The sequence below is a fragment of the Grus americana genome, chromosome 6, assembly GCF_028858705.1.
Source record: "Grus americana isolate bGruAme1 chromosome 6, bGruAme1.mat, whole genome shotgun sequence".
NCBI lineage: Eukaryota > Metazoa > Chordata > Aves > Gruiformes > Gruidae > Grus > Grus americana.
This window is the reverse complement of record NC_072857.1, coordinates 41226102-41248878: the sequence shown is the minus strand read 5'-3', so window position 1 is coordinate 41248878 and position 22777 is coordinate 41226102. Positions and strand designations below refer to the sequence as shown.

The window sequence follows — 22777 nt, the reverse complement described above, 5'->3', positions numbered from 1 at the left end:
GTGAAGTTGAGCCTGGGAAGATGGGAGGGGTGGGGGGAAGTGTTTTAAGAGTTGATTTTATTTTCTCATTCCTCTACTCTGTTTTGCCTAGTAATAAATCAGATGAATTCCCTCTCTAAGTTTGGTCTGTTTTGCTTGTGACGATAATTAGTGAGTGATCTCTCCCTGTCCTTATCTCGACCTACAAGCATTTCGTTATGCCTTTTCTCCCCTGTTTGGTGAATGAGGGGAGCGAGAGAGTGGCTCTGGTGGGCACCTGGCCCCCAGCCAGGGTCAACCCACCACAGAGGAATAAAGGAGAATTCAACTTACTTGCTCCCAAATGACTTTAGACAACTCTTTCTTGTTCTGAAGAACTGACCAAATAAACAGAGCTTGCAACGGATGCCTCGTGATAGGACACTCATCCTGAAAGAAAGCAACAACTCCTCAGACCTAAACTCACTAAACTCTTTCCAAATGGAACAAATCCTAGCCTGCCACACTCCTGTTTTCCTATTTTATTCCTGAGAGAGGATCAAGTGGACTGGCTGTCAGCTATCTGTCCCTTGCCACACACTAAATTGTATTTATATTAAAGCCTTCTCTTTTCCTATTTCCTGTAGGAGAATCAGCCTCCTTGTTTTTCCTTAAGTGGGTATTAAAGGACATTTGGGTCAAAGTCACTTTCTGCTTTAACCCAAGTAGTTCAGATGGCCTCATTCCCAGCTTGCCTTTGTGTTTAGGTAACACAGATTAACAGCCTCTAAAAGGAATACTAACTGTATACCAATACACCTTCTGTGCTTAAGCAAGATCCAGAACTTCACAAAAACTTAATCAAGGAGGAATTTCTTTGCATTAGAGCAATTAGCACCTCGGGATGGCAAAGCCATCACAAAATGACTCCTGAGCAACACAGCTTTTCAGAACCACAACCTTCAGTGGAAACTCTCAAAGCTAACCAGCATTTTCAAACCAAGCTTCCCCTGAATGTCACACGTGTGGCATCGCATCTCTGAAGTCAACAATGGATTTCAAAAGTTTCCTATCTGATGCCTGAGCTCCAGTTTTGAAACTCAGACCTGGATCTAATGTTAGTTATCACGGTACAGTAGGTCTAAAGAAGTCTGGTTCTACCTGACAATGAAATAAAGTCCAGAAGGTGCCTGACACCCTTGAACAAGCAGCATTTAAAGTACAAGAGTCTGTACCAAAATATAGGGGTCCAAAGTTCCCATGCCCAGCTGGCACCTCTGTACCAGACTCTGAATTTATATCGGTAGAAATTACAATCATACCAGAGCATTGATCACTCTAATAGACAATATTTTAACTCAACACCCAAACTCATCCATTTTTCATGTAGTTAAATGACCCTTACACGCATTTGTAAAACAGGGCAGTATGTTAAACATAAAACAAGGCTGAGACTGTTAAAGCAAATCCTGCTACACCAGAAATAAAACCTAATTTTTGTTTTTTCCTTTCCTGGGACGCATAGTGGAATCAAACCATTCATCACTTACTGAAAGATCTATCTCCATCTCATCCTTGCTATTTTTGTCATCTCTTTTGAGACCTCTTCGGAAGTCTTCAACCATCTTCCACACAAATGTGAGAAGTGCATCATTATAGGAGTTCTTTGCAATCTGCAGGTTCTTGAACACCAGGCTGCTGAAGTTGTTTGTGTACAGCTCTCTAAGGACCTCTGTGGTAAGGAACTTCCTCAGGTTCAAGCCATTTTCCAGGAAGAGACGGACAAATTTGGGCCTGTCCTTCACTAGGGCTGTGAACATGACATCCTGTAGGTCAGCAGACTAGGAAGAAATGGAAAATCAAATATTAGGGAGCACATAAGACATGTAAAGCTTACCTAATGGCACAACACATGTGGCCAACTGCCACATTTTCCTTCATGCTGCCACATTTTCATCAGAATCAGTTTTTCTGTATGCAATTGCCTTTGTTGGATGGCCTAGAGTGCTTCTGGCATGGGCAGATAACCTTTGCAATCAGTGATGCCACTGTAAGGAGGAATAGACACTCTTACTTATTATCTGAGAGGTTGGGATGCTGAGATAGCAGCTGCTGTTACGATGTCTCTTTTCCCACTGCTCCCCTGTCCCACATCACTGTACTCAGAAGCGGTCCGTACCTCCCAGTTTCGGTCATTGGTGAAGATCTCATCACTGGCCAGGTCCAACTGGTTCCACTCCAGCAGCAGCTTCAGTTGCCCGTTCCAGTTATCTCTGTCATGTTCATTGGTGCTGAAAGCTGCAGAGGAGGAACAATCCTCTAGGTAAAAGACCAGAGACAGAAGAGCTTCTTGGCATACTTATCCATCTCTGCTTTTCACACTCTACCTGACAAGACCCCTACCAAGTGTCTGTCCCCAGACTCACGCACGTCTTCCTGAGTGGGTTTTAGAGGATGCTGGAGGCTTAGAGACATACCTATGGTCCAACATGGGCCACAAACAAGCTGCTAGGCACACCTCATCAACCAAAATCAGCACAGTATTTCCTCCACACTCCTCAGTGTCCGGCATCCACTACGCAAAGGAAATTCTGCAGGATTCCCACTGGGGCCTGACACAAGAAGTGTCATGAGAAGCTGTAATGTTCATAGGCTTTCTCCATGCACAGACAGGAAAATGAGGTCAGCCCAGTGACCTTCACGGAGTACCAGCTCTGCTCTGTTGGAGTAGTAGAGAGCCCAGGTCTGGATTACTCACGGTAGTAAGTAACTGGGATTTGAGTTAGGAAGCAGCCCTGCACTTTGACTGTTAATTAACCAGTTACTTCTCTCCCTGCTGAATGCCAGCCAAACCTCTTCAATCCACGTATGCCAAATGATTTGACGTGGCAGAACGCCGAGTAATCCACTACTGCAGTATAACCAGAAAAGATCCTTTGCCTGGCTTCCCAACTCCCTGTTGCAGTCCATACTCGTGTGCTACTCTCCGAGATGCGATCCCAGCATCCCCAAAGCTCTGCTGAATGCCTCCCCAATTATATGGACTGGGTTTCGATCTCACCCACGCTAACAGATCCCACCACACCACTTCAGGTGAAGACAAGCTCCACACTGTGGCAGGAGTTTAACTCTAGAGAGATGGCATTGCTCTAGGGAAGGCTGTTCTAGAAAATAAATAGCCATCTTTATCTATTAAAAAAACCCAAACAACAAAATAAAACAAAAACAATTACTTGCCTTTGTACAGAGCAAAAGAAATGGCATTGCTCACAATTTCATCTCCAGCTTCTTCTATTTTGATAACTGTCAGTAAATGAGGGTTCTCAAGGACTTCTTTGATCTACAAAAAGGAAAAGTTTAATTTCAAAGCAATCTCAGCTGTTTAGTAGTTGATCTCCTAGAGCATCTTTAAAGGAAATTTCCCTCACATTGCAGCAAAGCTGCTTCTCATCAGTCCTATTTCCACATGCAGTTAAAATTTAATCAAGTCCAGATAGAAGTAGATAATGAGATTTATTTTAAAGTCACCAAAGTACAAGATTAATTATCCTCTGAACATACAACAAATAACTGTGATTCCCTCTATGCAGAACATCATAACCAAAATGATATAATCTCAGTAATTAGAAACTACTCAAAGAAAAGACAGCTTGTGACAGTACAAGTTTCAACAAATATCTAGCAGTTTATTAGAGAACAGTTTCTACCTCCTCGTGCTTTGTCAAAAACAGATCATTTCTCACATAACCAAGCCTTGCAAAGTTACTTTCATTCTAGGACATGGAAACCAAATAACCTTAGCCGTTCTTGACTGCAGGACGAGGTACGCTCCAAGGCAGCTCAGCAGAAGTTGGGAAAACCATGGCCCTGTTTCCTAAGCAGGGAAAACTGCCTTCAGCAGCTCCACATTCCCCAGTGCAGAGCTCCTCCTGGAAACCAGGGGTTCATGGTCCACTCAGAGGGCAGTTGTTGTTCTTCAGGTTTGGATGCCACAGCCCCCAGGCTCAAAGTGTGAATTCAGACTCATTTTTTTCCGACTTGCAGGACTGTCTCTGCAGAAGGCCATGCCCTATTCCTGCCCTTTTTCCTGCAAGCTTCTTGCTACAGAAGCAGAAAATCATTGACGTTATAAGATAGCTCTGGAGATCCCACTGCTCAAAACAGGCTCAAGTGGAGCTGGTTGCCCCACAGAACTCACAGGTTGTCCCATGGACTCACCCTGCCAAGCTCTGACCAAGAGTTTTGACTCAGGCCTTACCAGAAACAATAGCTCCTTAAACTTCAATACCAGAAGCTTTGTTTGGTTTACATCAACGAAAATATACACGGGAGTGAGCGTCTGAATTCCTCTCCGGGGTCTGCAAACAACTTGCAATGACACTTTCATTAAAAAAATTAAAAAAAGTTAAGGGGTAGGGGGGAAGCTGAGAAAAGGGGCCTTAAGTGTACCGAAAGCAATATAACATTTTCCATCCCCCATTACGAACTGCAACTGAGGTTTGAATACGCAATCACTCCCCACTGTCAGCGTGGGTATGAGGTAATTAACCAAGAGAGGAGAACAGAATCAGACCCCAGCATAAAGCATTGGGCAGTTAATTGAGAAAGTCAATTAGCTCAAGTTAATGGATTGTTCAGTGAGCTGAAGCGTTGTTGGAACTGAGAATTCTGAAAAATAACAGAACATTAAGATCTTTCTGAAGCTCCATTTTCTTCTGTTCCTATTAAGGAGAGCAGAAATATATCTAAACCCAGGTCCAGCTGAAGGTGAGGTAACCAGAGAGTTACAAGTTTCCTGAGACCGGTCCAAGCAACCCAAGATAACAGATGCTCTCCTTAGTTCTCCAAAAAACGCTCTTGTAATAAACAGTTACATATGGGATCGTAACAGTGACTACATCCTGAAGGCTCTACCTCTGCTCAAAGAGGTTGTGTTGGGTTTGCGTGGCAGGGTTTTGGTAGCAGGGGGGGCTACAGGGGTGGCTTCTGTGAGAAGCTGCTAGAAGCTCCCCCTGTGTCTGACAGAGCCAATGCCAGCCGGCTCCAAGACGGGCCCGCCGCTGGCCAAGGCCAAGCCAATCAGCGCCTCTGTGATAACATATTTAAGAAGTAGAAAAACACTTAGAGAGAGAGAACTTTTGCAGCCGGAGAGAGGAGTGAGAAGATGTAAGAAACTCTGCAGACACCAAGGTCAGTGCAGATGGAGGGGGAGGAGGAGCTCCAGGCGCCGGAGCAGAGATCCCCCTGCAGCCCGTGGTGAAGGCCATGGTGAAGCAGGCTGTCCCCCTGCAGCCCATGGAGGAAGGATGAGGGGGTGTAGCGATTCCACCTGCAGCCCGTGGAGGACCCCACGCCGGAGCAGGTGGAGACACCTGAAGGAAGCTGCGGCCCGTGGGAAGCCCACGCTGGAGCAAGTTCCTGGCCGGACCGGTGAACCCGTGAAGAGGGGAGCCCACGCCAGGGCAGGTTTGCTGGCAGGACTTGTGACCCCGTGGGGACCCCACGCTGGAGCAGTTTGCTCCTGAAGGTCTGCACCCCGTGAGAGGGACTCCATGCTGGAGCAGGGGAACGATGAGAGGAGTCCTCCCCCTGAGAATGAAGAAGCGGCAGAAACACCGTGTGATGAACTGACCGTAACCCCCATTCCCCGTCCCCCTGTGCCGCTGAGGGGGGGAAGGTTGAAGCCGGGAGTGAAGTTGAGCCTGGGAAGATGGGAGGGGTGGGGGGAAGTGTTTTAAGAGTTGATTTTATTTTCTCATTCCTCTACTCTGTTTTGCCTAGTAATAAATTAGATGAATTCCCTCTCTAAGTTTGGTCTGTTTTGCTCGTGACAACAATTAGTGAGTGATCTCTCCCTGTCCTTATCTCGACCTACAAGCATTTCGTTATGCCTTTTCTCCCCTGTTTAGTGAATGAGGGGAGTGAGAGAGCGGCTCTGGTGGGCACCTGGCCCCAGTCAGGCTCAACCCACCACAGAGGTAAAGAAAAGCAAAAGAAGAATTTGCTGGTGTATGTCCAGTGTTGCACCTTCAGCTGCATCCCATGTACGCACTACTACTAAGTCAATGCTTTATTTAGCAAGAGTGTCCCAATAGAAATGGTGTAGGGATGCTGCTGTGATGAAATATTGACAAAATATAGTAAGGCGCTAGTCCTGAAGGCCCTGCTCCTAGTCTGTAAGGGAACTCTGTCCTGCCTGATATCTTAAGGGATGCAGGACAACAGAGAAAAACTTTTGGAACAAATGAGAGAATCCTGAAGTAGATTTGCTAAAATCTGGAAGTCCACGGTGTAGCAAGGATAACCCTTTGTCGCCAAGCAATCCAGCAGGACTTAGCAGCACAAGGCCTGATTCACCAAATACTCAACTTCTCCACCTTCACAAAGCACGCAAGAGAATCAGGACACCAACCAGCACATCAGCCAAGAGGCACATCCAGCAGGAACTGCAAGCGCCCAGGGAGCAGACCGTTAAAAGACATCTGGCCTTAGCTCTCTTGTGCCCAGATCTAAATCCAGACACGTGCTGGTTCCAAAATAATGCGATTTCCTGCCCCTTTTGTTCCAATTCCTATAAAATAGAAGAGTTTGGAATTTTTCTTTAGCTCCTGTTACACACACACCTCAGGGATACGTCACAGCAAGGAGCCCCGCACATTCTATAGGTATCACCAGACAGCAACATCCCTGATTTGAAAGTCACTGGCTGCTCCTGTCCTCCTGTTTCTTCTACCCTTCTCCCAATTTCAGCCTCACCCAGCCATAGCACAGACTTACCCATTTGATCCAGCTTTCAGTCTCCTCTTCCGAGAGCCTTGAAATAGTGCGAGGCAGATACCTGAGCAAGCTCTCCTTGACACATGAAGAAGCAAGAGTGCCTTCTGTCTCCATCAAGCTAGCGATAACATCGGCAATCCGGCCAGAGCCTTCCACCACAACACAAGGAATCTTACTCTTGATGGCCACATTGATAGACTAGGAAGCCAAAGAGAGAGAGGTGATGACTTGAAGGATGACTGTGTTATTAGAGCCTACTATTCAGTAAGAAAGCCTAGAGATGGTAGGTTTGACTTAAGTAAGATAAAAACACTGCTCTGGACCATGGGTTTCTATTATACCACCCACTGATACCTTACCAATGACAGCTCTTTAAAAACAGCATTCATCTAACGACAGAGGGCTGTGAAGAACCTCACAGCAACTGAGACACAGAAATGACCATCTGTCAAATTTTAGAGTTGATTAGCAGATCAGGAAAATTGCACACTGGAAATGGCATTCAGGACACATTACAACTCTGCCTAGTTACCATCACTGCTGTTTCATGGCACAGCATTGCTCAAGTAACACCACAGCTGAGGACAAGGGCACTGGATTTATTTGCTGGAGATACAAGCAGCAGTCTTTTACACAGAGATCACTTCTGTAGCATCATGAGAACATTGAACTCCAATGTTACTGAATGTCTCCAAGTAGCTACTTATGTGATTTCTCACACAGCGATGTTGTATGTGGCTTCTCAGCAAGAAAAAGAAAAGGTGTTGAAATCATGATGGAAGAACCATTAGCCCTCCTGTTGCAAAGACCACAACAGGAGACATTTATTTCATTTGCATGACTACCATTGAGAACAAGCCACCAGAATATAAGCTGCCAGCAAACTGTACAAAAGGAGTCAATGCAAGTTATCATCAACCACTGCAAAGACAGAATGTCTATTAGCTATCTAGAGATACAGCTTCATGAGAACAAAAAAAAAAAAATATCAACCCAGAGTCATCAAAACTGTGAGCACATTACTCCCATCAATTGGATAGCAGGTCTGTGATAAAAGCAAGATGTTTTTTTCTTACCAACTATATCAAAGTGGTTTTCTTAAGAAGGGTCCAACTAAAGTGCATGCTTTACATCACAGGGAGTTTAAAATGGAAGCTTGAAACAGTTTTACTTCTCCTCTGCTAAAGTTGATTCCTGTCATCATGCACAAGCCAAAGAAACAGAAAGAGGGAGTCTTTCCTGGCCAAAACCACTAAGATCAAGGCATGGCAAGGATGGACGTCCACAGCAGGGAACCTGCTGTGTCTCTTTGGGCTGATCAGAGACTATTTACTCCTTGAGAAGATGGCTTCACCTACAAACGAGCAAGGTGGCAGACACAAATTTCTCTGTACTAGTAACACCAATAAATAGCCAAGAGACCAGCATGAACCCTTAACGGAACTGCCAGTTACTTTTCAGAGGAACCCCTTGCCAGTATTTATGCATTTGATTTAACAATGTTTTTATTCATTCTGATTAGAAAGCTAGCCAGTCTGTGTTACACATCATTTCTTAACAATGGGTTTGAGGTCTCCATAATATACCTGTAATCACAAGGCTGCCCAAGTCACTACACTGCATGGCGTATAGAAACAGCTCCTTCAGTGACTGCCAAATCCTCTCTTAAATAGTGGTAATTTCCAGCTAAAAGGAGAAATGGGCATATTCCACATATCACTTTCAGCAAAGCTTTGCTCTGAAACCTGAATTGATGCCTTTGTTTCATCTTAGGCCCTCTGATTAACACATTGAGCTCTGCATCTGTATTCATCTACAACCCACCTGTGGGCAAAGCTCAAATTAATCATGTGAATGGAACCAAAACACCCAGGAAACATACAGGGAGGCTGGGATAATGATCTGAAAATTTACAGAGTGGTTCAGACTAATTGATTAATGTTAGCCACGAAGTGGGAACAGAGACGGTGCTTTGAATTCACATTGTTTGTCATCCTGACAAGCAAAACCTCAATTAACATCAATACTAACAGCATAGCTGTGGTCAGAACAGGTAGTACCGAGATCACCTCTTCAAGAGATAATATAAATATCACCCTGCTTCAGTTTTACCGGCCTAAACACTGACATACTCCCTTCATTGTACACTACCTCTTGTAAAACCCAGCCCCTCTCCCAGCTCCTTCATCCCAGGCTACGGCAGCTCTTCTTGCTGATAGTCAGAGCCATCTCATCCTCCCTGTCGCTGTTCCCTCCCCACACAGCCCCACTGCATGCCCCCTCACTTTGAATTCCCCGGTGCCAGGTCCCTTTGCTCCCCCAGTCCCACCCTCCTCACTCAGGCCACTCATCTTCGCTCTCACAAGGTGGAGGGGGAAGTAACAATCCTGGGTTTTAACACCGAGACCGGAACTCATCTCTTTTTCCTCCCTCCCTAAGTGTTACTTAGACATCCTATTTCAAGAAACTTCTTTCTGCCTTCTCTGTTCCATTCATCCTCTTCCTACCTGTTGTCTATTTGAAGACGATGCCTTCTCCCTTCCCCTTGTAGGCTGAGAAGGGTCAGAGTCAGCAGAGCCCTCCTGCCTTGCTCAGCTGCCCAGATTTAAGCTAGATGCAGCCTACAGTTCTCAGGAGCAGCAATGAAAAGTCAGTTTAAGCACGCTCTGAGCTGGAGTATCTCCAGAACAAGCTAATCCTCCCCGTGTATTACAAGAAAGCACTAATATCCCCTGAGCATGGGTAAGCCAAGTTTTCCCAAACCAAAGTTGAGGCAACTTTGTATAAAAAGGATCAAGAGCTACATGGCTGACAAGATTCTTCTGACTCCTACTCAAATAAACACAAGAAACAAACATTTTTTGTGCTGGATTTGTTATGGAAGAATTGAGGCAACTGAACTGTCCCAGCCTAAAGTCTTCCAGGATGTTGGGCTGAGATAGAAGCTTTGCACAGAAAATTTTAACTGAAACAAACTCCATAAACTTAAATGCAATTACAAGCAAGTTTTTCTATAGCAAGTGCCAGGCAAGCTTCAGTAAATAATAGGACTGGCTATTTATCATGTTGTTTGTGGAGTAATCGGTCTTAAACATTAGAGCAACGTCCCTACTGTCACTCCTGGAAATAAGTAAAAGACATCAACTTACTTTCAAAGTCTCTTTTCCTCCACCTTGGGCAAAACACACAATCGGAATCTTCCCACCATAATTAGATTCTGTGAAACATGCCAAAAGAGAAAGGGAAAAAGATTCGACCCACTAATGCAGTTTGAACAACTTATTTTTCCTGAGTACAATGAAAGAATTTCCAAGTAGTTCATGCAGACACTCCGATACCAGTTTACTGTTGATTTTGCCAACTCTATTAACAGCTCTTCCTGTTTTTAATGAAAACTTCATTTTCACTAACATTCTGTATAGCTGGCTTCAGACACCATTCTCCAATGGATGCTTTTGCCCTCCTAGGAATCATAATTTTTACTAGCTCCAAAGTCCCCCAAAAATGTGATTTTATTGTATTCACCTACTGCTGTGGCCATTTTGACTCTAGGTGCAAGGTTCTTCTCACAAGTTGAGGATTCAGAACCTCTGACTTCACATTTTCAATCATAAAGGAAAGCTAAGTATCCCATAACTCTAAGAGCTAGTGTTTGAGACATGCCAAGTTTCACAATGATTCTGGGTTGCTTTGTCATGACTAACAGCAAGTACGCTTCAGCTGAGGTAGACAGTAAAAAAAATTAAAAAAAAAAAAAAAACACACACCACAAAAAACCCCCACACAAAACAAACTTTAACTAAGAATTTCCTGACAAGGCTTTTGATTTTTTTTCCATTTTAGCGAAGAAGGAGTTGAAAGAGAAGTTATTTAGGAGCCAGCTGCAGATGGATCAGTCACCCTGACAAATTAATATTTTGGAAAAAGCCCAATTTCATCTCCTGTGTTCTTGTGCTTCAGCTACCTGGAATTCAGTGCCAGGTGGGAAATATGCAGAAGAGTCAGTCTCCAACAGACAGCTCAGCAGGAGAGGGCTGCATGGCTGAAATGGATCATTGCTGTGTCCCACAAAGGACTATTGTCACATACAGAAAGAAAGATGAGGGGAAGGGTATTGCTCTGAAGAAGCCTGACTGTGCCTGGAAGTACTCAAGATGGAATGCAGTTGACACATCCCTTTCAGCTCAGCATCCAAAGGATGCTGCCACTACTCTTCTGTTCCCAGCAAACCACTGTGCATCAGCCCCAAAGCACGCAAGGACTAAGGAAAAGGAGGTCTGCACCCTGACGTTCACACCTACCTGGGATAACCCGCTCTGAAATGTACTTTTCTAATTGAGTTCGTACTTTTGCCTCAATGGTGGGGTGTCCGTGGGTGCCGTTATCAACCAGTAAGAGATGGGTGTGATTATTATCCAGGCAATAGAGGGGGTCTCTCTTGAGATCGTCCATTATGTAGTGGGCCAAGTAGTATCCCTAGAAGAACAAGCACAGCGTTTAACAGAGATGCAAGGGCAGAGCATGCACAAGCCTTCAAAACCAAGCCAGTGACAGCTGAACCCCTAGCCACCAACTATTCCTCGTTAGTTAGGAGTCTGGATTTCCTGACTCAAGACAGCACTCATGGCAGTCCCAACAGCAACAACAGACAGTGAGAGAAACCCCGTGCAAAAGCACAGCATAAATATTTGCAGAGGAAGTTGTTCTTTACAAGAGTGGCCTGATTTGATATGATCCTCTCCTAGCTTCACCTCAGCCAATGGACCAGTGGATGTTATTTGCAACAGTTCAGTCCTTTCAGAGATCCTGTTAAGCAATGCGTGCTTCCTTCAGCCGCCAGAAACATTAAATCTGCGGCAAACTTATTTTCAACACCTCACAAAATTTTTTAGGTTGGAAGGGACCTCCTGAGGTCATCTAGTTCAACCCTCAAACCTCCTTATAGCCCTCAGTAAATTAAACTGCTTTTCTTTATCTAGCAGGATGGTTTTTAGACACGTTCTATAACATTTAGTGGACAAAAGACAGGGGTATCTGACAGACAGGGCAATAGTATCAATGAGCAAAATAAATAGCAGCAGCAGCAGCTACAACATGTCTTAGCTCATGAGAATCCCCACTATGGGGAACTGCGTAGGGATTTCACAGCAGCTATAATAATAATAATATCCCCTAATAGTCTGCCAGATATGAAATTAGAGCAGCTTAACTTCCACACAGACATGCTGAAAACACATGCTGGTCCCCCCGACCAGACCTGACACATGTGACCATCTCAAACATGAGAAGACTTTAGTTTCCTCCTGCTCTGGGAAGAGCACGTGATGTTTCGTCTCACTGCTACGTACGCTGAGGAAAAGCTGGTCCCAGGTTAAATTGTTTGGGACACAGATCAGGCTAAGTGGACAGACGTGCTTCTACATTAACACTGCACTGGAAAACATTCTGCTGAGCTCTGCTGTACCAGAACATACAAGCAGAGCTTGACCAACCGCTCAAGTCAGTCATCACACGGCTGACAGCATCAGCCTAGCACGAATACTGCTATCGCTGAGAGCAGCAGTCAGAGACATAATCTGTGTAACAAGCAGCCGAGCCTCCTCTTTCTTTCCTCCCCAATCCATACACATTTCTTACATCACTATCACCACTGCGAATCAGACTTTCTCGGTTGGAAATCATGCCCCAGGCTGCTATGCCGATAGCCACCACATTCTCCTCCGAGCTCCGACTGATGGTGTTGTCTCTGACCACTTCTCCGATGTACTTCATCAGCCCGTAATGCGTGCCTCCTGTGAAAATCCAGGCCCCTGGGGACAACACACAATAACTTGGGACAACGTAGTGGAATATCCACCCTCTTCGTGTCTTACCTCTGAGACACAACCACCCCATCCCCTCTCAAGGCCTTACCTCAGCCATTTATTCTTCGGTTAAACACAAACGATATGCTACACAACTTACCTTATGTTATCATGGACATCCTGATGACTAGCTCTCAACCCTATTACTTCCAAACTGTCAGGTCACATTTGCCCTGAGTGCAGCAGCCAAGCAGAAACAAACCGAATGCTCTGCTTCCCTGCTGACCCTTTGAGCTGCCACCTCTCCAACAGTATTACACAGCGATAAAATAATACAGACATATATGCAAGTCTTTACCTTTGGACTGGGCAATGTAGATCAGCCTGCTGAATATCTTGCGCATCCGGGGCTTGAGTGCAAAGTTCTTTGCACCTCCGGTGACGGAGATGACGAGGTTAGGGGTTTTCAGGTGCCAATGCTGTGTCATGAGATCATAGAGCGTTTCGGTGTCTGTGTCGCATGACAAACGGATGTACTTAGGTGAAAGAAAAGAGGAGAAACAAAGAAGCAAGAGATAAATAATCATAGCTGGGAACGGACCAGGAACTGCATTTTCTCCTCTAACACACAGTCTTATTCCAACAACTGTAGACAATGGGTAAAGTGATGATGAACCAGAGCTTAAGTCTTTGTTTCTTTCTCTAAAACATCTTTATCCTCCCCCTACAACCAAACACCCATTACTAGGGGTTGCAAGGTGATCTCCTCTCTTGACAGATCGGTGCTCAGGTCTGGAGATAAGGCACAGTCTTACTGCGAGCAGAACAAAAGCGCTAGTGTCCAACCAGCTGTGACTGCTGGCCCCAAGATCTCCCAGCTCCACCGTTTCCAGGTTCAGCCCAAAATTGCAGCCTGGTCAGGGAGTACCACAGCGCCTCAGGTTGTACTACCACCTTCTGCCATGTACATCTTTAATTTGGCAGAAACTAAATTGTATAGTCCCAGAAATAACATTTTTGCCATTCTGTGTAAAAGTCCATAGGCTTTGTACTGATTCTCAGGATCTCTTTGGCCTGAGTGGAGTACAGTCGTGACAGCCATTGTCTAGCAGTGTAATAACTATTGTCTACGTTTGATTTGCTTTAGGTTAGAACAGTAACAAATAGTTATTCCGTGGAGATTGAACAATTTAAAACCAAAATAAAAGGTGGCATGGAAGAATGCAGACACCAAATGACAAACGTCTCAGTCTAAAAACAAATCACAATGGCCAATAACAGTCATTATTTGAGTGCAACCTCGTGAATCAGGTAAAACTAGTTTTAGAAATAACACAGTTCTTCTGGTTGTATTTGTAATTCAGAAACACTGAAAAGAGCGAGCATAAGCAGACTGTCTTGAGAGAAACCTATAGAAAGAAATCCAAGCACACCAGGTCCAAGGAGGATGGGATCCCCGTGATCAGTGCTGAAATCATCCCTTCCAGACCTCAGGAGTCAGCATAAAGCCTCCAAACCCTCCTTCCACAAGACGAAGGCAAAAGCACTGGCCTTGGGATTCAGAGGAAGACGGGAAGGGTGAACAAAACACCAAGGAAGTTTACGGTATAACAATTTTAACTGTAACAAAGCTCTTTAGAGCTTGGATTATGGATTAGTGGTAGCATTGTCATAAGTGAACTACTAATCATTACACTATTAAAGCCTTCATTTGACTAGCTACAGATTCCAGGCTCCATGAGCATGGTGTCCCTATCATAACACACCCATAACAGCATTTTAAGTTATCACATCACAACTTGATCAAACTTGTAGTAAAGCTTGAACACTGTATGAGGATGCCATAAAGCACACTAGATACATAAACTGGCTTCAGAGGGATCTACCGGCTTTCCACTTTTGTAAAAGGCTCCCTGGCTTTTTTGCTATGCTATTTAAAAGCCCCTTTGCAATTTCATCACTGTTAATAGTACAGTGTAATGGACTTTTGGAAGACAATCATGGCTTTACAGTCCATATCAGGGGATGAAAAGGAGTAACTTGGACCTGAAGCATAGTGGATTTTGTGTGGATTGCCCAGTATTCGCAGGAGAGTAAAACCAAGGGATTAGTTTGAGGAAGAAATGTCTGTCTGAGAGGCATTTAACCTGAACTAAAGAACATATTCATCTGTTCCGGGACGGGTTCCCGGGAGGAGTTATTGCGTCTGGCTCAGAACAGCACATTACAGAGGAAGCCTCACAGGCTCCAGCAGCTACACGGGAGAGCTAACACATCTTCTGCTCTCAGAAGCATCAGCCACGTGAAGCCTTGGATGTTTTTCAGGAGAGGGTCCCCCACCACAGAAGAGGAGAGCCTGCCAGAAATATTAACTGCTCCACAGAGTCGGGAAGCCATCCCCACAGCAAATCTTGTTAGCTCTGCAGTTAGAAGGCATTTCTGCTAAAACCTACTGATAACACAAAGTACCGTCTATCTGTATGACTACCTTTGTTCCATCAACAGTTAAGGTTTCCAGTTAAATGTCTTGTTTTCATCTATACAAGTCGTTTGCACCTATATAAAAGCAAGTACCAAAAGATGAAGCTGAGTTGCCCAAACAGCTTAACTCGTTCTCATACATCATCACGGTGTATAATTGCAAAACCACTTCAGTTACACCTAAGTTTCATTCAACGTACCAGCAACTAGACATCTGGCACTTGCCACCTAGAGCCCTTTGCAGGCTCTACTCAAGCAGGTGAACCCCTCCATTCAGCCACTTTCTTTCTCCAAGGTACAACGGTGCCATCTCCTGGTGCAGCCGGCTGGTGCACCCCAACCATCACGGATCCAACCCTCAAATGCAGGTGATGCCAAGTGTATTTCAGTAGCTGAACCCAAGGGTATTCAAGAGAAGCATTTTTTTTTTCTCTCAGATTAAGGGCTACCAGAACATAAAATACAGCAACTGCAATGTCCTTGGATGTTACAGGATCTGAGCAACACTGCAAAAATAAGAGTGTGCAAGCAGGACTTATCAAATGTAGAGATTTTATTGGTCTGTTCACATCTAATATTTCTGCTCCAGACTTTTTAGGACTCGTCCATCCTAAAAAAAAATTACAGTGCAGGGTATAAAACTTCCCACCCCTCATTGATAATATAGTCTGCAACTCTTCAGTTACCTTGGGTTTGAAGTTCTCCCCACTGTGCACAAGATAAAGAGAAAACATTTTGCAATGTTTAAGACCAGCAGGTGCCTTGCAATATAAGGAATGAGAATGGGGAATAGAGACATAACTCCAGCAAAAATATTTAGGGGGTGGGTTAGACTTACATACAGCATTTCAACAAAGTATGCTTTGAAACATGCACAGTGGCCTTGAGAGTCAACAACTAAGGGCACCCAAACCAATCTGCAGGGTGGAAAGGGGGACACATCAGGTAAGAACATTTAAGCTTTGAAAACTCATCAATTTCGCAAATAATTTCTTTCAGTAAAGGTACACAGCAGTTTACAGCAGCAGTATGAAGCTGAAATATGCATATCAACTAATATGTGCAGTACTTGGATCTGTTTAAGCGTGATTCAAAACCATCAGTCTTCCCACCCAAATGCCTCTCATTTCTGCTACTTTGCATAAAACAAACCCAATTAATTTACATAGCATGCTCTGATTTTCCTCATTTATTTTGATTGTCTCAAGCAAGCTGCACTGGTGGTAAGTATCAGTCATTTAGAAGAGGCAGATGAGCTCAGCCACATGTGACTCCTCACACACTATCAGTATAAATCATCAGAAACAGCAACACCCACTATTTTCTTCTTTCTACCCCTCCACTGTCCCTACACCAAGGAAAAACAGAGAGGGTGTGGGACACAGAAGCCCCATTCGCAACATCCCACAACATCCTTCAGAGTGTCTGGTCCAAGGCCTAACATACAACTGTACAGGAAGGAGCACTGTACATCCGCAGACTGCGATGATCTGCACGTAGAACAGCTGGGGAGGAAGGGAATATAAGGCAGCAGACTCTGTAGGCAGGCGTTGGATGACATGCCGTGCAGTGTTAAAGCCATTAGAAAGCATGAGTGATGATTTTACGGAGTAGCAAGCAGGTATGCGCAGCTTCTGCACCAAAGAGTACAGATCCTCTGAAGAAAGGTCTTACATCCCTACAGATATGAAATCCCTACGGATATCACCTCATGGACCCTGCTGCAGCTTCAAAGGCAAAGCGTGTTACACACGCTCCCATCCCAAGAGCTGCACTGGTGCACACCCTCACATCATTTTCTTTCTAAAGCATGTTAGTCCATGCTAGAAAAGTGCAACGTTCCAAAAACCAGCCTTGTCTTGGCATTAAAGTCAGACAGTCAGGAACAAAGCATCTTTAGCAGGAGCTTGATCATTCAGGCACTCAAGCTTAGTGGTGAAGCCAACGTGACAGAGATGGGTAAAAGGCTACGATGCTGCTCCTCAACACCACGCGGTTTCAGCATAGACAGGGACTACAAAACAGCCGCTGTAACTGCACACCGACATAGTCAGGGCACAGAGTCCCAGTGAGAGACATCACAGATCTAGTTTAAAATTATTTCCTCCTAGCCCAAGACCTTCAGAATTGTATTACAGGGCAATTACAATAAAACTAGCTACATAAAAAAAGAAAAATAATTGAGCATCACCCCCATTCACCCATTCTTCTGCCACGCCTGGAAACAGATAACCTCTTTTCACTCCCATCACTGGCCTACGAGACAACACAGAAGAAGTTATTCTTTGTTACCTATTATCAAGGCTTGAGAAATCTGCTTGTCTCCTTTGTAGCCTAACTCCTTCCATTCCTATTAGAATAAAATCGACTTAAGCTTCGCCTTCCGTGCTTTTCAGGGGCTTCCACTAGCGCTGGATCGAGGACTCTGACCATGGCTCACCCAACAGGGGCTTGACCCATACCCTTAATACAATGACTTACCTTTCCTCTTTTTCCCATGTTTTCAAACTGAATGTCCCCAAAGGCATCGGTAGGAAGTTCCTTAGTGTGCTTCTTGTAGTTCCATTTCTCATTGGTATTAATCTGAGTGCCCTCTATGTGTTCGTTTTCAGGGTATCCGCATTTGCACAAGTTACCTCTGAAAGAAGGATGAATAGACAGGAAACCCCGGAGTTATCACCCTGAGCTCCGAGAAGTGAGCTCTGATATATTTATTAACAAGAGACAGAAATTTTTCACAACTGACACCACCTTCAAAACTTCTGCTCGGTCAGGACATTGCCAAGAAGAGTTCCTCTGAGCAAACGCGAGGCCAGCAGAACCCGGGGTGCCTGCAGCAGCAGTCACATCCAGCGCAAAGCCTGGGAGCAGGGTTGTCCAAACGCAACTCGACAAGCCAAGCAGCAGCTGGTGAAGCTACGGAACCAGTTGTGCACGGGACTCTACGGGGATTTGCTACCTAACAATTGAGCTAATACCTGACAACAGCTAAGAGGAACCAATTTGTAGCTGAGACCAGCTCCTAATCCATGCTTCCTCTCCCTGTACTCTGCTTCTGTCTAGCACTGGGCAGCGGAGTGGACTACGTCTCAGGAACCAGACTGTGCTGAGAGAGGAGCTGACGCTTCTGCATGGGCCTTACCTGTGTGACCTCTTTCGTTATCACTAGATGATCTTTAAGGTCATTCTGACCCAAACCATTCTATGATTCTATGATTACAAACCAAGTTAGGTCACCAGCAGCTTCATGTGAAACCCTACAACTGCACAAAGAAATGAAGAAAAAGAACCAGACTTTGGCATCAGACACCACCAGAAGTGACCTCATCCGCTGCTAACCTGATGCATACAAATGGTTTCTTTCCCTTTTTGTGCTCTCAACCAGATACGAAGAGTTCACCAAGATGATTAATTACTAAGTGGAATCATTTTCCATGCAAACCCAGGGCCTGACTGGCATCTAAGCATGCCCAAGACATATTCACGTCAAAGGGAACAGACATCTGGTGTCCGAGCAGATTTTGCAGGCAGTCTGTTGTGTTCCTAGCACACTTCCCCCCCGCACCACCCCATCCGCTGCACGGCATGGCGTGCAGTCACTACCAATGCCCTCCTCACCAACACCGAGAAATCTGTACTTTGGTTGTGCACGGCTAGTTGGGAAAGCTAGGAGAACTCTTTTCCTAGAAAAGCTGCAGCCCAGACCATGAAATCTTCTGCACAGCCTATATGCACAATAATTAATGTACAATAAGTACAATAAGCAATGTCAACAGCAATAGGAGGGAGCAAGTGAGGCCCCTACGCTCTGAAGTTAACAAGCACCATCAGGTAAACACTTGCACAACGTTGATCTTACTAACAGCACAAAAACAAACAGATGGGGAGGCAAAGCAAGAGGAACAATGCTTTTAACAGCACTGTGCAATTTGGCAAGATACAGAGGGGAACAAGAAAAAAAATAAAAATGCATCAGCCCAAAAGGATTAAGATGAGGACATTAATTTGTGTGCTTATGGTGACAGTTATAGTCAGCCTGGAGACTGCAAACATGAGATTGAGTAGTGCCCTCCTGTGAAGATTGCTGTAAAGGTAAGTCACAGCATGCCTCTCTGAGGGAGAAAAAGCCTGTACCGTTTCTCCTGCTCTGCTGTAGCTTGCAAATAAAACCAGCTTACCTTAAAAATAGACAAAAAACCCCAGCAAGTGATAAAGTATGACTTGCAATCCTTTCCCAGTGGGCTTGTAGGAAGAGAACCAGCTGATAAGAACCAGCTCTCCATCTTTTGTTGGTCCTTTGCCAGACATCCCATTTTAGATGGCAGAAGAGGACCCTAAGTAAGACTTTCTGAAATGAGACTAATTTCCCTCCCTCCCTCTCTCCAAGGCATTTTTCCTCCCAGCTTCAGAGGAGAATGGAGTTACTGAGCGCTCTCGGAGCTCTATATTAGGACTTCTGCAGCTGCATTAGTTTGATCACTTTTCTCCTGAGATTACAAAAAAAAAAAAAAACCCACCAAAAGCAATGTTACAATCCTCAAACCTACATTGCATAAGTACTTGTGCCTGAATACAGAGCAAGTATAACATCCTATCTTAAGGGAACATCAGCCTGAGCAAAACCTAGCAGCTGTATCTCTGCTGTAAAGGCTGCCGCATGGAATTTATGATTTGGGTTTAAAAGGAAAATTTAAATTATGCAGAGATCTGATACATGCATACATTGTTATGCAGCAATACCAGTGCTGGTACTGCATCCCTAGAAGCGTTATGTGTTGCCACAATTATGTTTCAAATAGGGAATTTGATATTTAAGCCCTTTAAGAGAGCTGCAGGAAAGCATGTTGATGGAGTTAGTGTGAAGGGTGGGCCCCTCGTTTTGCACCAAGTTTGTTGTAGAGTAACTCAAACTGATATATTTACAGTTTTTACATGAACTCCTGATGGTCTAGAGCAGTGGCCTCCAAAGTGGGGGGGCGCATTAAATAAACTTAAAAAAAAATAGTGTTTGTTTCATCTTTATCTCATCTTTTTTCAATTGCTATTTTTGTGTTTGTTTTATAACGTACGTAATACCAGTACAGTAGTGAATGTATATAGTTGGTAAATAAACATATATTGGCAGGTATGCTCAATTTTTTTTTATTGATGGGGTGTGCAATCAAAATAGTCCAGCTCTAGACCAGTGGCCTCCGAGAGAAGCACTCCAGGTGCCAGACTGACCATCAAACTTCCAGCTTTTTTGAAAGCACGGCTGCAGAATACCCCGGGGAAATGCAAACAAGCAGCAACAGCAAAAAGAGTTGTGCAAGCGAGACTGAGGTGAGGTTGCACTGTTAGATTCAGACTCTTAACAAAAGAAACCAAAGAGTTTGCTCCCTGCCCAACGGCTTTGCAGGCAGAAATACCCCTGTTCCCCCCACCCGTAAAACAAGAGAAAAATGTCTGCTTACGTTGACTTGGTGTCTTTTGTGAAAAAGACACATTCTCTCTTCTTAAAGTTTTCTTGGATGAAGTTGACCAAATCCTTGAAAATAATTAAAAAAAAATTACTTCCAGTAATTCATAAACCAGAAGAAACCTCAGTAACAGCATAGTCAGTTTAAACACAAACTGGTGCAAATTCTTAAATCTCCTTTCTCAAAGTGGATGGTGAGAGGCAACTAGAAAGCACTGATGGGAATTGAGCAGACACAAAAGACTACTAAAAATCACCAACAGGCATTCCAAAAACCACGTGATAATCATTTTTTTCATATCTATCAAGCACAATATATACCAAAGAGGCAAAAGTTATGGCTTCCCCCTCCAAAAAGAAATCTTGAACAGCAAACCAGATTCGATAGCCTAAGAGTTGCTGGAGAGCCTATTTTAATTTCAGCTTTTAATCCAAAAGGCCCACGTAGAAAAGGTCTCACATGAATTCAGTGGCACAATACGGTTTGCTGTAGTCTACAAAGCATTTCTATTTGCGTGCATTGCTACGTTTCCAAATAACTTGCAGCACTGATGAAATTTTTCACACAGTGCTGAATTCTGGTCTAGATACTGCTTAAAAGACTAAGGCAAACACTGTTTCTTCCCAAGAAAAAAAAAAAAAAAAACACTCACGGACATTAAAGTTCTCTGGGTAGGGGCTATTTTAATTCAACACACAAAGACCCCAGCAGGAGACCTGACCAACTAAAGTCATGCTTTATGTGAGCGCAGTGGAATGCAAAGTCTCTCCAGGTTGTTTAACCATTAACTCCCACATTAACCTTGAAACTCTGCAAGCGCAGGGGAAGCTTGCAAACTTGGGAGATGCAAATTCACTCCTAATCTGCCTCTGTAAACTAGGAAAGCAGAAATAAGGCTTCTTGCTTGCTGATAAAGGTTTGGATTTGCAAGTTTTAGCTTGGGATTAAAAGGGAAGACATACAGCTATACGGTTTAGTTTGCCATTTTGACAGAACACTTGTAGTTAAACAGCAGTTAGAGGAGGTTATTCCAAGTAGAAAAGCATTCTTTGAAAAGGACTATAATATCCAAAACAAAGAAAAATGGAAGAGAATATAATTAGCCAGTAAAAACCACAATGATATAAGACCCCAAAAAAATAAAGGGAGGGGGAACCACTTGCTAAAGCCCTAAGAGCTAGTCATTAGGCCTCTTGCAAGCCCATCAGAAGCAAGAAATCTGCCAGACAATCGCTGTGATCAGCAAATGATTGAGGCTTTTCAAGGGATATTTAACATAATTAGATGTTGTCTGCCTTTGCCAGCGAGTTGCTGAAGAGGTTGGGATTCCTCTTTGGAGAGACAGATAATTTGTCTCTAACTGAAATGTGAAAAAGGATTTAAACCCAGAAGCGATTAAGAAAGTACAAATAAAGAGTTACAGGGATGGAAAGGAAAGGAATACATCCTTAGACTTTCACCACGTCAACAAAGCACCGCTACTGCTTGAGGGGTCACGGGGTAGGAAAACTCCATAAAGGGAAAACGGACAAATCAATCATCCTTCTCCTGACACGACCCAGTTCCTGACCACTGTGGCCCCCTCCCAAGACAACACCCGAGGATGTACCAGATACTCACGGCGTCACTGCAGGACACATCTATGCTGCGAGACATGCTGGAATAGAGGAGTCTGGAACTCTCAAAATTGCCATTTCTTCGGTGTCGCATGGTGCCCATAGAAACCTGAAAGAGCATGGCAGAGGGGGAGATGAAGGAGCAACGGTCATTTCTTTCACTAGGTAAAAAACCAGCAAGGACACTTCGTGCCCTAGGAAGGCAAGTGAGAGGTTATTTGAACCCAGCGAGAATAATTAGGAAGTATTAGGAATTGATTCCTAAAATGTGAAACTATCAGACAAAATTTTTTTCTCTTATTTCACACCACAAAGAGACTTTCCTCTTTCTTTCCCCACTCCAAAAGGAACTCCAAGTCAACGTGCTTTGAGAAAGGAACACACTGCATATGCCATCCCATTCAACTCACTGCCACGTGTTAACTCTTTCCCTTCCCATCTCTGATGGGCGTGCTGAGGAACTCCTGCTATTCAATGAGCTGCCCCTAATCCAGCCTGTTTACAAATTAAAGGGACTATTAAGAAGAAACATTTCAGTCCCAGAGAAAACGAACTGCAGTGTACAAAGCAGTTGGTCTGACAGTACGCCAGAAGCTGAAAGTAGATGCAGCACCTGAACACGGATCCCTCAGGTCTCTGTCCACTTCTGCGACGAGGTTAGTCAACATGCGCGATCTGAAGA

The 22777-nt window shown here is 44.2% G+C and overlaps 1 protein-coding gene across 1 annotated transcript in view; it reads right to left on the bottom strand.

The window, feature by feature from the left end:
- TRPM8 (transient receptor potential cation channel subfamily M member 8) overlaps positions 1-22777 on the bottom strand; it is a 79651-nt gene that overhangs the window by 24775 nt on the left and 32099 nt on the right. The window contains exons 3-14 of the mRNA XM_054830441.1: positions 22100-22204; positions 20474-20547; positions 17502-17658; positions 12898-13075; positions 12373-12545; positions 11037-11211; positions 9885-9952; positions 6736-6933; positions 3196-3298; positions 2138-2256; positions 1509-1799; positions 313-408 (exon numbers count right to left, since the gene is read on the bottom strand). Coding sequence (XP_054686416.1) covers positions 313-408; positions 1509-1799; positions 2138-2256; positions 3196-3298; positions 6736-6933; positions 9885-9952; positions 11037-11211; positions 12373-12545; positions 12898-13075; positions 17502-17658; positions 20474-20547; positions 22100-22204 — 1737 coding nt within the window. The remainder of the gene's footprint in view (positions 1-312; positions 409-1508; positions 1800-2137; positions 2257-3195; positions 3299-6735; positions 6934-9884; positions 9953-11036; positions 11212-12372; positions 12546-12897; positions 13076-17501; positions 17659-20473; positions 20548-22099; positions 22205-22777) is intronic.